Source organism: Lampetra planeri, chromosome 50, assembly GCF_965212315.1.
Source record: "Lampetra planeri chromosome 50, kcLamPlan1.2.h2, whole genome shotgun sequence".
Lineage (NCBI taxonomy): Eukaryota > Metazoa > Chordata > Hyperoartia > Petromyzontiformes > Petromyzontidae > Lampetra > Lampetra planeri.
The window spans coordinates 1680994-1695269 of record NC_136156.1 but is presented as its reverse complement, the minus strand read 5'-3'; the positions used below and the strand labels follow the sequence as shown (position 1 = coordinate 1695269).

Genomic DNA, 14276 nt, shown 5'->3' with positions numbered 1-14276 from the left:
CACATGAGATTGATTCGATAAGCAGGGCACAGTGGTAGGGGGCACCGTGTAATGTGAGGGACACGACCAACATACACGTGTATCTTTACCGCAGCCGTTCCATTAGTACCCCCTTTCCCCCTGGTGTATTCCTGATATAAATAGCAATTACTTGAGTTATTGCTGCATTAATTCGCCTTTTTCCCTGGTGTGTTTCCGATATAAATAGCAATTACCCCGGTAACTGATGTAATACTCCTGCCACCGCACCTGTGAACGTAAAGCATATATGTCAGTTGCCTGTCCAAATACTTGCGCAAACCTAAAATGTTATGTGTCTCTCGTAATTACGACTTGGCATTACATTGGTTACCTCTTTCGATGTAAATATCTGTGACCTTCAAAGCTACGACCATTACGACTGAAAGAACCAAAATATGTATAAAAAAGTGCATTCATACTTAAAATAACGGTGTCCACCAAGGTATCATTCATGATTAGAGAATTATAATTAGACAGCAGTTGCAGCTTGATCGATGAAACTACGTGCGAACACATTTGGGTCACGTGAGAATTTGATCTCACGAGTCTCGTGTCCCTCTTAACCTCCACGGGATGGGCGACTCGTGTTGCATCGACATTTGAGAGAATCCCCGGCGGTCGCCAACATTGGGGAAGTGTTTCCTCGAATTGTTTCTGTGACGTGCTGCTGTTGAAGATTGTCGTGGGGAGCGATGGAGTACGCATAGTATGTATGTTGAACTTCTTTCGAACCATACGTAGCCAACTGTGCTAATCGAGTAGCAGTGAGCGCACTACGATCCCGACAAACCCACGAGCGATTCCCGCTCGTGACCAACACGAGTGGCGATTATCTGAACCTGTCCTGGGCCTCGCCTAGGTTGACTCAGCCTCAAATGAATACCTGGTGTGATGTCTACACTTTGCCACCAGCGAGAGAAAGGTGGTCAGGTGTGGGGCTGGCCACCCACTCCCTCGTGCGCCATGCCCGCCTTCATAGGTGCTCGCGAACAGCACTTGCCCCAACAGTCTGTTAAGGCTAAAAGGGGGATCTTTGTCTTTGTTGAAGATCACTCAAGTTTTTTGGTTTTAAAAAATGCAAGTATATGGGGAATATGTTGCCAAACATTTCAACTACACAGTTCAAAACGCAGCATGTAATTTTTCAATAATTGATGATTCTTTCACAGATGCCTTGTACACATATATGCTGTTTGTGTTTTGACGGATGTGTTTTTGAGGTTTCCGTAAAACGCGCCACGTGAAACGATTCGATGCTGCACGTTCGTTCACACGCTTACACACAAGGTGGTCGAGGAAAAATTGTCCAATTGATTTGAGTTCTTTTGCGTGTCCTCTATAAACCACTAACTTACATTCGCGAGAAGCACATTCTTTCGTATTTTACGCCATGAGGTCAACGATTTTCTTTTTTTAACTCTCGTACAGGCAACAAAACCAATGGGTTGCGAGCTTTATTTGAGAAATATATACATTTGCGGTGGCACTTTGGCAACAAAACAACGTAAAAAATAAAAGCCTTTAAAATTTAATGAGAGGCAGTTGTTTTTCTATAATTGATGAGCATTTGCAATAATCTGGGCCTTGCTTTGTGTTTAGGGCCACTTGTAAATACAGGGAGTCATATAGTAGTAGGTCTGTTAAAAAGCACTTTATATTCTTTGAGTCTTTCGGCAAAGTCACGTAGATAGGTTCAAAGAAAATAACAAAAAACGACGACGTTTCGATCACAACACAAGCGGTCGTCATCAGGAGAAACGTCGTAGTTTTTATTTTCTTTGAATATATCTACGTATCTTTACCGAAAGACCCAACGAATATGAATTCTTGCAGTCACGTAAGCTTTAAGTCAACAAGATAAAAACCACTTTGTTGTTAAATATTAAACGGTCTAACAATTCAAATGGCTGCGTGCTCGTTCATGTGTATTCTCTTTTGAACGGGGCTCCAAACAACAGCAAAACATCAAAGGGAAACAAATGATGAAACGAAGGAACTTAATTTGAAACAAATATGTAATCCTCATAATACATATGAATCGTGAACAGTGTAATGAGGCCATATCTATATTCAATGAGATTAATTAGAAGTAACACGTGTGTTCTCATTTAATTATTTACCACCGTTAACATCCACTGATGCAACAATACCCAAGAGAGTTGTGCGCAATGGCAATCGCAGTTCACATTATCGATTTTTATCCCACTCTTGACAATTATTACTATCTTATCGTTAAACTCTGCTGTGTGTATGTATGTATGTACACTGGTGGCGAGATGGTAATTGCCTCGGCTGCTTTACAGGAGGTTGTGGGTTCAATCCCGACACTGATGCCGAATATATTTGGAGTTTGCATGTTCTCTCTCTCTCTGTGTTCGCGTGGATTTTTCTCCGAGTTCTCCAGGTTTTCCCTCCACATTTAGAATCAACATGCGTTTACAGTATTGGAGTGCTATACATGATAGTTCAATGAAGTGGCTTATCATGTAGAAACATGATAAGCCACTTGGCTGAACTATCATTTGTGGCCAGGTCGCTTCTGAAAAAGAGCTATGTAGTTCAGTAGGCCTTACCTGGTAACATTAAATTGTTAGTATGTATGCAGTAACCCTCTCTGATATGTGGTGTAATGTTTTTTTGTTCAGGTTGGCAGAGATGGAGTTCAAGAACGGATCTTTCCTGAATGACAGCTCGCCCAACGAGAGCTTGTACGTTACTCGCGCACAACACGAAGTGCGCTCACGAACCAGCCGCTGTACCTCAAGCCCGCAAACATCCCGTTGAGATATCTCGTTTAAGTTACATTCTACTATGGGTGGCAGAAATATGTTCAGGTGCTAAATGCCAATGTCGAGGTCTTGTCGCCACGACGAGAGGGCTTCAGAAGAGAGAGTTCGTGTCGTTTTGCTGTTCCTCCTTTATTTTACTATGCTGCCCACGGACTGAACGTTGCGCACGAACTGAACGTACACGCGCATACGTACACATGCACTTTTGCACTCATATCGCGTTTTGTATTTGTTTGTTGTTGTGACTTTCTGAGCGGCCCCTGCTGGACATCTGTAAAAAAAAGAGCTTCATAGCTCATCGGATTTCTCCAGGATAAATTAAAGATTCTGATTACGAACAGTGCCCACACACTCAACGTTGCCCGTAGACAATTATTATCCTTGCGTATGGCAAGATATTCAGGAGCTAGATACCAATGCTGAGGTTTGCTCGCCATGAGAGGCCTTCAGGAGGGAGTTGGTGTGCGGTTTTGCTTTTCCTCCTCCTGCGTTGAAGGTTCACAGATGACAGCTGTTTACTCTACAGTCCACAGTATTGGGTTGCAAGGCCACAACCGCACATCTTGTCTTTAATGTCCCATTCATGAAGGAGATGTGTTAATTAGTTGGCTGTGAACGGATGCTACATGAATTCAGTAATCAAACCAATGGTCAGTAGAAGATTAAATTGATTAAAATTGGACAGCCCCGGCTCTAAAACAGTTCAATCCAAGTTTACGTTGAATAAATCGTAATTTCTACTTTCGTGACTGCAGGAATTCGTATTCTTGGTTCTTTTGGTGAAGTCACATAGATAGAAAAAATGAAAGTAAATAAAATAAAAGTATAACAATATAATTATAATTTTATTGGATTAACTTTTCTGTTTTCTATCTACCTGACTTTACCGAAAGAACCAATAATAAATCGTAATATTTCTGATATTCTAGATTTCTCAATTACTTTCTTTTCGTTGACACTGTCGGCAGAGGCCAGAGATGTTTTCATGTATAAGAATATATACACATGCACTCGCAGCCACACAGAATGCATACTTTACACGTATTGCTTATTTAAACCAGCCGAGGATCCCTTTGAATTGTGGCAATGGCTCAAGATAAACTCGTAACTAAGTTCGCAACTCGAACGAGGATGCCATTAGGAGGCAAGCGCCGTGTGCGTCTCCCCTTAGCTTTTCGTCTCGCATCAGTTTGGGTCACGGGCACTGCACGTTGCTTCGTGGTGACACGTGAGTAGTGGCACGTTGAATATATTTCTTTTGAGATTTCATCAAATTTACATTGGTTTTCTGGGAGAAGAAGAATACAACCAAACCCTTCGAGCAGGTGATAGCCGCCGAAAATATTTCATAAGTTATTCATGACTTTGGAGCTATCTGCATGAACCCACATTTGAGGATAGTAACTGGCGTACCTGCTAAAAAGTGACAGACGGCTTAGCAAGACCGCTCATCTTAAAGTGGGCATCAATATTGAATGAGGTCTCTCTTGCCTTGGATTTCTTCCTGCACCCTGGACCCTGAACCCCTTGCGGCTTACCCTTTGAGCTGTTTTTCTCCCCCGCCCCTCTCTCTCTCTCTCTGGAGCTATCCGCTAGAGTAGGTGGTGTTGCGTTTGAGAGTGGCATCCTCTCATTTGTACTATTTTTTTGGAGGAGGAAGAGGAGGAGGTCACCACTGCAGCAATGTTCCTTTGTGACTCTGCTCAGTTGAGGCTTGGCCTCAAACTGCCTGAGCCAGACTGATGCAGTGGCTGGCATAATATTGTGGACAAGTGCTGTTGTCACTGTGTGTAGATAGTTCATAGAAAATGTGGCCTGCTCGATAATGTATCTTCATACAAATTGTTAAACGTCTTATTTGTACGTGCTACGAAGAAGGGCCGTTTGTCCAAAATGTTTCCTATTGTGTTTTTTTGCCATTTTAAGGCCACTGTTATTGAATCACGTGTTCATGTTTTCGTAGACAACCCTAAGTCGTAGGTTCAAATTTGACTGAAATCAGTCCTAAGCGGAGACAGTTAAAGTTTTTACTCTTTGACAGTCCTGGCAAACGTTGCATTTTCCATGTATCTCAGCATACATGTGGCTGTCAAATGATAAAATACTATTTTGAATCTCATTACCAATGTAGCAGTCAAACTTTTGTATTTTTTTTAAACTGTGAGGACGTGTAGAGGAAATACGGCGGCATATATATAAACAGTATATATGTCAGTCATTGTAATGGTTACTCAAGTGCAAGCCATCGTAGCTTGTCATCGTTTGAAATACCATAAAGCATGACTTGGAAGATTTTTCAGAACTCGGAGATCTTAGTGGCCACCTTTATATGTTGTAGGATTGATGTTACATTTAATGAATTGCGCATTTGTGCGTGTGACCTGCAGGGGGGGAGGGGGAAATAATTTGGGTAAATAATTTGGGGGAAAAAACACATTTACATCAAATGCTCACGGCTTGATTTTGGCATTACAAAGTGTCCCGATGTTTTTGTGAGTTGACCCAGCAGACTTAAAGATTGTCCAGGTTCACTTATTGTGGATACATTATGTATTCAAAATGCAGCTGAATTTATGAAGCACTTGAAATATGTTTTTTCCCGTTATCCCCCTTATCCCTATTAAATTATCATGAACGGCACTGCATAAGCAAACCACTCCCCCCACCCCTTCCCTAAACAATTGCATTTTGTTTTGATTTTGTTGGCAATGACAGCAAGCAGCTCCATGAAACCAATACATATTTCGATTACACCTGTTCAGTTTTAGCACAGCACGCATCCATCTTACTCCGGGGCTGTCTACTCCAAAACACCCTTTCTACGCGTCGCATACAAGTTTAGCCGCGAGTGCAAAGATCTCAAATCGTCGTTGATTTTGGGTCATATCCACTCTCAATCCTTCTACCCAGCTGTACAAGGGTGTTGCGTACAAGCACGTGAAAATGTCGCTCAGGCTTTTGGACAAAGTTGCTGCTCGCACGAACAGCATGTATGACCGACAATGCTTTTTTATACGTATCGTACTTGAGCTCGGTTCTCATCTTCATCACATCTTCCGCAATAACCAGACCAGTTCATGGGCACAGTCTGGCCTCGTACAGGACTAAGCATCGGGTGTGCCAAGGGTATGGCACCAGAGTGGACGTGCACGCACTTCCTCGTCAACGTGAATGGACACTTGACGGAACCTCTTTTTCAACCTAATTTGGTGTGGTGAGAAAGGTCGCCTGTCGGGGAAATGCCACAGATCCCAGCCAAACGTGCGTGCGCGTGTTTGTAAAAAAAAGCAATAAGCCGCCATCAGAGCCCTCAAAATTACAGATTTGTCACAAGCTCCTGAATGTTCCGAGTATTTCCGCAGAAACAGAATGCAGAGCGAATTAATTTAATAACAGGCAGGGTTCAATGGTGTAATTAATTAAAAAAAAATTTGGTACTGATAAAGTGTTAATTGCTTTATAAATGTTAGTAATAACTAATGGCATTCATTTGAAAAAAAAGCTTTTGTCTACATTCATATGTTTTCATTTGATCTGGACACAATGTGTTTCCAGAATATTTTAAATGATGAATGGAAATGTATTCATTAACAAGTGTTAAAAAAAAGTTAGTGGTTTCCTGCTCAGATATACCCTGAGGTGATGCTCATCTCCCATTGACAGTCATGAGCTAGGAGTGGAAATTCCACATTCCTATGACAGGCGTCATTTGTAACCATGGGACAACCACTGCTGACTTATGCACAAGGTGGTACTTATCTAAATCAACCCCAGAGGGATGATGGGCTGAGTCAACCCCCTCATCCAGGAATTGAACTCGCAACCTTCCGATTGCAAGCCACTTTGCCGGATATTCTTTAACACTGTGACCAAAGTTATCTGGGGAGAGAGTGGTCTCGGCACAATGGATTATTCTTCCCCCACAAAAAGGGCATCCAGCCGCATTAAAAGCCTGTTCTTTCTCATTGTACAAAGACTCCCTAACTGCTCAGACGTAACAGCCCGTTTTGCTTAGCCTAAAGGGTCTCCTACAGAGACCCGTGGCTCCCACACCACTGTGGATCGGGCTAATAGGCTCCCTTCGCACAGCCTTTTTACCTTAACCGCTTGGGCGTTATTATTCTAGGCACACAGTTTTGCCTGTGCCCAAGGGGCCAAGTATGCTCCTGGCACTACGTTCAACGATTAGTGCCTTCTTTGTGTGTGTGCGTGCGTCTGTGTATGTGTGCGGTTATAGGGAGGACGAGCACTTGCTGATCCAGCACTATTGCCAGAGCCTGAGTGGAGAATCCCCAGGCAGCCAGCCGCAGAGCCCAGCACAGATCCTCATTTCTCTCGACAGCCAAGAGCGCAGCGAACTCGAGCGCATCCTGCGGGACTTGGAGGACGAAAACAGGCACGTGCACGCGCACGCGCACACACGCACGCGCACACACGCACACGTGCATGCGTGTGCGCACACACACGTATGCTCGCGCACGCACCTGCAAACTCGCACTGTCGCGCACATGCACATTCATCGGCTCTCACGCTCATGCAGAGACAAAGATCCCCTGTAAAACTTTAACGGACTGTTGGGGCGAGTGCTGTTAGCGAGCACCTAATGAAGGCCGGCATGCACACGAGGGGGTGGGTGGCTAGCACCACACCTGGCTGCTTTTGTCTCCCTCGTGGCGATGCTTGCACACTACACCAGGACTAATTTGAGGCTGTGTCACGCATAGATACATACACACACACGTACAGATGCATGCATAGCCCCACGTGTGCATGCACACGCACAATGTCAAACATTATTTTAAAGCCGAACAGACTATTGGGAAAGTGCTGTTGGCGAGCACATATGAAGGTTGGCATGGTTGCATGAGAGGGGCTTGTGAGGTCACCAGCACGCTCAGCCACCTTTCGTCTCGCCGGTGCTGAGATGTTGACACACTCGCTTAAGGCTGGGTCGATCTCGAGGGGTCCAGGACCAGTTCAGACCTTCATCACTGATGTTGGCCACAAGCGGGAGTCAAACTCGGGTGGCAATAGGTGCACCTCTCTGCACTACCCCCTTCACGCACGCACGCACGCACGCACGCACGCACTTGGGCACACACGCCCGTGCATGCAAGAGATTGCAGAATCTTGTGCGCAAGTGCCGTGGTGGACTGAATGAAATGTGAGCATTAACAATAGAGAGACGTAATTACTTTGAAATCAATGAGGTTTTCATATTGGGTGCAGTTAATTTCATCGTTTTGGTTGCATAAATGCATTGAGTTTAGATAATGCAATGCAACTCGTTTTTATACAGTATCCAAAATAGAAAGGTATTTATAGCTGCTCTGCAGCCTTGGTAGGGCAATACATTAAGAGGGTGACATAATGAATAAGCATATATATGGACAAACATGCAAATATGTATGAGCAGAGCAGGCGTTTGGCAATATCAGTGGGAACATATATATTTTTTTATTATTTCGAGACCGACATAGAATCTTATTTTTATTTATACTGAGGGGAAAGGACATTCCTGACTATAGAAAGAGCAGAGACTAGGGCCTAGATTTATTCTTGTGGGACTTGATGGAAGGCCGAGAGAAGACCATGTTGGCTGGGCTAGGTCGAGTGAGAAAAGGAGTATAATAGGGAAATGGGATTATAAGTGTGAGAAGGAGCAAGGCAAAGGAAGATTTGGACACGACAGGAGAAATCTTGTAGTCGATGCACAGACAAATGGGAAATCATTACAGGGAATGGAGGACTGGCGCAATGTGTCCCTATACTGCAGGACTAGAGAGGAAGCTTAGAAATCAATGTTGTGAATCAACTGAAGTTTGGATATCAGGGATTTTGGCAGTTCACAGTGGAAGGAGTTTTAGTAATGAAAGCAAAAAGTGATGGAGTCACGAATGAGGGCTTCAGCAGAAGAAAGGTTAAAATATTGCCGGATTGCCAGTCGGTCAGTCAAGAAGTTTCTATCCTATTGGAAGCAAACCCCACAGGGCTCTATGGGCTCGGCCCCTGCCACTCAATAATTTTTGAAATTTTCTGCCACTTTTTTTTTGGGATAAAATCATGGCACTGACAACAAAAAATCACGGCTCTATAAAGTTGACCCCAATCCAGATGTCACTGCAATACGCGTCTCACTTCCACTTTGACCCTTTGCCATCGTGACCGGGTGGCTCGTCTTAAATGCACGTGATTCCCTTGGCAAAGTGAGCCATGAAGAGTGAGCCATGCGGCCCATTTGGTGCTGGCTCAGCCTGGTAAGGGCGCTAAGGGAGTTCGGGCCGAACCCGCTCGTCCAATTCGACTGCTTTAATTTTACCTAGTTTGGCGTTTTTTGTGGCAAACGCAAATAAATCAATAATTAAGCAATGGACCCGTAAAATTTGGTCCAAGATGAAAGCAGTGAACATAGAAATAAGTGTGGTCATACTTTGCATACGAAACTAACGTAATTCAAACAAAATTGTTCAACAACATGTTTGAGTTAAGCTTAAAAAATAACATTGCGAAGTTTTGCTAAGGAAAAAAAAAAGGTTCTGCAAATTGTAATGAGGTCCAATGGGGTTAATTACCTTTTTTTTTTTAAATGACCAGCTTCTAAATTACCAGTTACTAATCACTTTTACATTTGCTTTTGCCAATCAGTGATTAATACGAGTGAGATCGTGGATTATAAATATATCATACGCACAGAATAATTAAATGGTTGTTTTATGTTTAATTATATCGTGGATATTGCGTTTGAAGAGGGCCTGACAATGGAACATTTAGCCATTATCTCATTGAGTAATGTACATGGGGAAGAACTTATGCAGATAGGGCAGCTATTTACACGTTTGCGCGGCCGCCTGCTAGCGACCTCGTAGCCTTGCAGTGGCTGCCGTATGCATGTGATTGCTGTGCGACGCACCAGTCCCCCGTCTAGGGCTTCGGGTTACGTGCTTCCACCGTACTCCGTGCTGAGATGAGGAATGTGAGCGAGGCATTGCACTGAGACAACTGGTGTAGTGATAATATAAATGGCCTTTATTTAGACAACAAAGATTCGCTCAGACTCCAAAGCCTTTCGTTTTCTGGAGGGTCCTACATTTGGAACTTTGGCCAATTCCATTAATGACTCTTTGCTATGTACAATATCATCTTCATTATTAGCTACAATCAATTCACTGCTGGCAAGCAGGAGACAACCAGATTAACTCGGAGTAAACCTAAGGACATGAGGGGATATACACCCAAAGCTCTGCACAGATGGATACATCCAATTTCTGTAATGCCACCTACTGGCCAAATCACAGCCCAACAAGTTAAGGAGTTTAGAAATCTTCGTGATCCGCCAAAGCTCGCATCACGGTAAACCATCACCACCGTGGCAGGGGCCGTCACCACTGTGGTCGGCCATCGCCGCACCACAGAGGCACGTGTTAATGCCTATGCCGTGCTTCCGCAGGAGCCTGCAGTCGGAGTACGATCGCCTGCGGCAGAAGCAGGAGTTGGGTGGCCTGGGCGCGCTACTGCCGGCCCCTCCCACCATGCCCCCCGAGAGCCCACGTGACTCGGAGCTCATCGCAGAGGCCAAGCTGCTGCGGCAACACAAGGGTCGGCTGGAAGCTCGCATGCAGGTCCGATTAAAATCTGTTGGTCTCCTTCCCCGGCTGTGTTCACAATTGTGCTCTCGGTGTTGTGTGACAAGACAAAGACTCCATTTGCAGAGTCGTTGCTGCCCCATATGAGCAATTTTTCGCTGGACATCTTCCAAAATTATTCTGCAAAGTGGCCATTTCATGATTCACACTGTTGGGGGCGCACTCTTTCACACTCTCTGCTGTGAGATTGTAGCATCACAGTAAAACCAAATTAGCCGAGTCAAGTGCACAATCAAATTTAATGTGACCGTTTTAGATTATTTGTGCAGTCATTGGTGACCAGGCTGAGACAATAAACCAGTGTTCTTGACACATTTTCAGAGGGTGGGGCCACTTTCGCTGATAAAACATCACATTGCTTAGGGGCTGCCACACATGTGAAACCATTGGGGGTTTGACAGCACGATGATGATGGCGAGTGTTTTCACACTTGTGTATTGTCGGGGGCTGCACATCAGGTGCCCTTGCAATGAAGAACACTGTGATGAACTCTATGCTTTAAGAATGCAATCTGGATTGCGGGTAGCTGCCAGGGTTTCAACCCAGGAAATCAGCAGGCTCTTCTCAGTCCTCTTACCTCGGGCCTCTGAGCCACCCGGGGCAACTCTCCCAGCATTCCTCCTCGTAGAAGCTCTCACCTTTAAATACCGGTGGCAAGTGTGGCCTCCAGTGACCAGGGCTGTTGGTTCTGGCTCACGGCCGGATAAGCATAACGTTAATGTTGTCGTTTTAGTTCAGGACTGGTGGTGTTTTCGGAGCAGTCAACCAGCAGTAGAAATGTCACATGTCTACATTTATGTGGCAGAGACTAGTGTTTATTTTACCAACCCAAAGGGGATGATGGGATAATAAGTCAACTCTTAAATCGGCACGTGAATTCACACAAAATAGGCACGCAGTTAATGCTCAAAATGTGTCGGCGTGTTGAGTGTATGAGGGGGTGGAACAGTGGCACGTTGGTCTACGCACTGCGTTATGAGCAGAGCGACCTGAGTTCGGTTCCCGGCCACAGCTAACATCGGTGGCGAGTGATACCTGAAGCAGCCCTTGTCCTTCACCAACACGGAACAAAGGGCATGGGCAAAGTATAGTCAGACAACTCCCAGGGCTGAAAGGCACGGAGAGGCTTTCATCCAGCAGTGGATTGACAAGAGTATAGCACATTAATTACCCTCAATAATTTTTCTGATTTGTGGTCACCTATGATGAGATGTAACTTGGTTCATGTAGTTCAAATACATTTTAACATTGTAGGATGTTGTAGAGGGACAAGGATAAATGAGTGTGATGCAGTATACGCTCCTACCTATTTAGAGGCTACATGTACTTTCGCTGCCTGATGGTGTCAAAGTCAAACGCGCTGTTGGTCTACACCATTCCCAGATGGCATCAACGCTCAGAGCTGCCGTTGAGAATGACCAGAAAATGTGTAGGCACTTCTATTGTTCATTCAAGGTGAGGAAGCCTGCACATTACAATAGCGGAATAATAAATTTGGGTGTATAATATCGCATCAATATAGAAATTTGTCTTCAGAGGCTGTCTGGGCATGGCATTAATATGTCACGAAGAATGGCTAGGGAATAATAAAATATGTACAAATAATATACAAATCTACAACTAAATGTAATTACAGTGGCAGGAAGACAGAATCTCAGGTGGTCTAATTAAATCAGGAAATCGTCTATGGAGAAGAGATGGATCTCCAAATTGTACGTAAACAGTGGGATACAAATGGACCGACGACATCGGAAAGTTGCTTTTAGTCGGTTGGAGCAGCAGAGGAGTAGGGGACAGGAACACTGCCAAGCCGAGGTTCAAGAAAACGAAGTCCATCACACTGTCACTTGTGTCCGAGCGTCACATGTCAGCCCTGACAAATTAACCGCCCACACTTAGTTGCAAGTATTTGTCCACGATGCTGTAAGCCCCTGTTCTTCATTGCAAGGCCCCATGGGCCACTGGCGGCCCTTGGTGGCCTTTAGTGCGGCCCCTGACACGCGTCCTCCCGGCAATCCACAACGAGTGAGAGCACCCCTTGCAGGCGGTGTGGCGGCCCTCACGCTGATGATGTCTGATCGGCGATAGTACCCCCCACCCCCCTCTCTGACAACCAGTGAGGAACGCTGGTGTGAGCTGCCATTCTCTATAGACGTTCACAAACCCGCCCCTTTCACACGCGGTCATGTGTTCTGAATCTCGCGTGCATCCGCTTACTTGTAAAGTGCGGCAAAGCATTTCCCCGCAGCACCTTGCTCTCGGCTTTTGTAGATGTTCACGAATGGAGACCTTTTCACATATCTGCATACACCTCGGTTCCCAAGCAAATTGGACACGCGACGTTGTAATGCATTTACCGGAGCAGAAGCAAAGCAGGGATGCAGATAAAACATGGAATATGCGAAAAACGGAACCAACAGGCGGCAGTCAAGTTCTACCGCCTGAAAGAATGCCACGTCTACTGCAGACCAATGTGCTAACTATTGCCGTATCACCAGGAATCCAAAATTAAGCCGGGACAGCGGTACAAGTTGTTATTGGCTCCAGCGTTTCACTCGTCCGGAGGCAATGGAAGGATCGTGGCAGAATTTTTACCAGCTGACGTCATTCAGGAGATAGTATTTTGCTTGCGGAGAAGATGACACCGTGCCGTGTAGAAATGGGACATCCCTGAAATTCATGTCCAGTGTTCTACACGACCACATGAAATATTCCCTCGGGACGTTCGCAACGTCAGCAGGGTGTAAGATAAATGCCTTGCAAGTTGCCAGAGAGCCGCTGTGGTTTTTACTGGCTTCAGCGGTTGATTGATATCCTTTATTTAATCCAGGTGAGTGCTATTAAAACAACATGTCTCGTTTACAAGGGTGACCATTAGAAAGCACGGTGGCTGTGTCCGCTTAGCAATCTCAGCTTCAATCTACCTAATTGTCTATTTTACATTTATTACTTTGTTTTGAATTGTTCTGTAAGAGGTGGTAGAAAACGGTATAGGTGCAGCCCTGCAATTGCTTGCACACACCACTGCTGGCAAAAGGGGCCTTCATTCCAGAGGTAATTCTCCAGATAGCTCCCGAGGGAATATCGGTCTAGTCTTCCCTACTGGTCAGCTATACCTTGAAGAGGTGGGGGCAGTACCCACACTTTAACTCACCACACACGCCACCTGCTAATTGACTAAATTAGCATCCCCATGTACACTGCTGGATGGACAGAGGTGGGAGGGGCAGTGGAGGGGGGGGGGCGTTTAATAGATTTTCCCATAGTTTCAACGGCTGTACCGGGAGACCAATCCACCGGCCTCTGGATTGCGATTCCGGCACACTCCGCTAACCATTGCAGCATTCCCAGTTGTTCCCAGGGTGATTTAAAACTGGTGATGTCATTTAGAAATAATCTCACAATGAGTGTCTTCTATTGGAGAGCCCACTCTTGTTTCTCCCCTTTCCCCACCCAATCTCTTTTAAGTTGTGGTCTCTCTGATGGGGGGGCTTTTCCCGGAAAGCCATTAACGCTCAGCCGCTGCCGCTGCTTGTGCCGTCGGATGCAGGTGTTGGAAGATCACAACCGTCAGCTCGAGTCCCAGCTGATTCGCTTGCGGCAGCTGCTGGACCAGGTGAGATGCCTCCTTTTTAAAACCTCAACCCCAGCCTCGGGCAGAAGATTTATTGTGCCTCGCTTAGAGGGCCATCAGTCACGCGCTGAGCATGCCAAAATTCACACCCCCCGGGGGCGTGGATCGACTCCAAACTGTTGTAGATTAACACTGAACTATCCCCCAATAAATGCAAAGCTATTTTTTTTGTCGATTTCAATGAATGAG

The 14276-nt window shown here is 45.2% G+C and overlaps 1 protein-coding gene across 9 annotated transcripts in view; it reads left to right on the top strand.

Annotated features, from left to right (window-relative positions):
- LOC144734286 (dystrophin-like) overlaps nucleotides 1-14276 on the top strand; it is a 636663-nt gene that overhangs the window by 610589 nt on the left and 11798 nt on the right. For 8 of the 9 annotated variants that reach the window (XM_078616432.1, XM_078616429.1, XM_078616430.1 and 5 more), the window contains 4 exons: nucleotides 2667-2729; nucleotides 7048-7206; nucleotides 10258-10429; nucleotides 14004-14069. In XM_078616432.1, the coding sequence (XP_078472558.1) occupies nucleotides 2667-2729; nucleotides 7048-7206; nucleotides 10258-10429; nucleotides 14004-14069 (460 nt within the window). The other variant, XM_078616433.1, reaches the window with a different exon arrangement.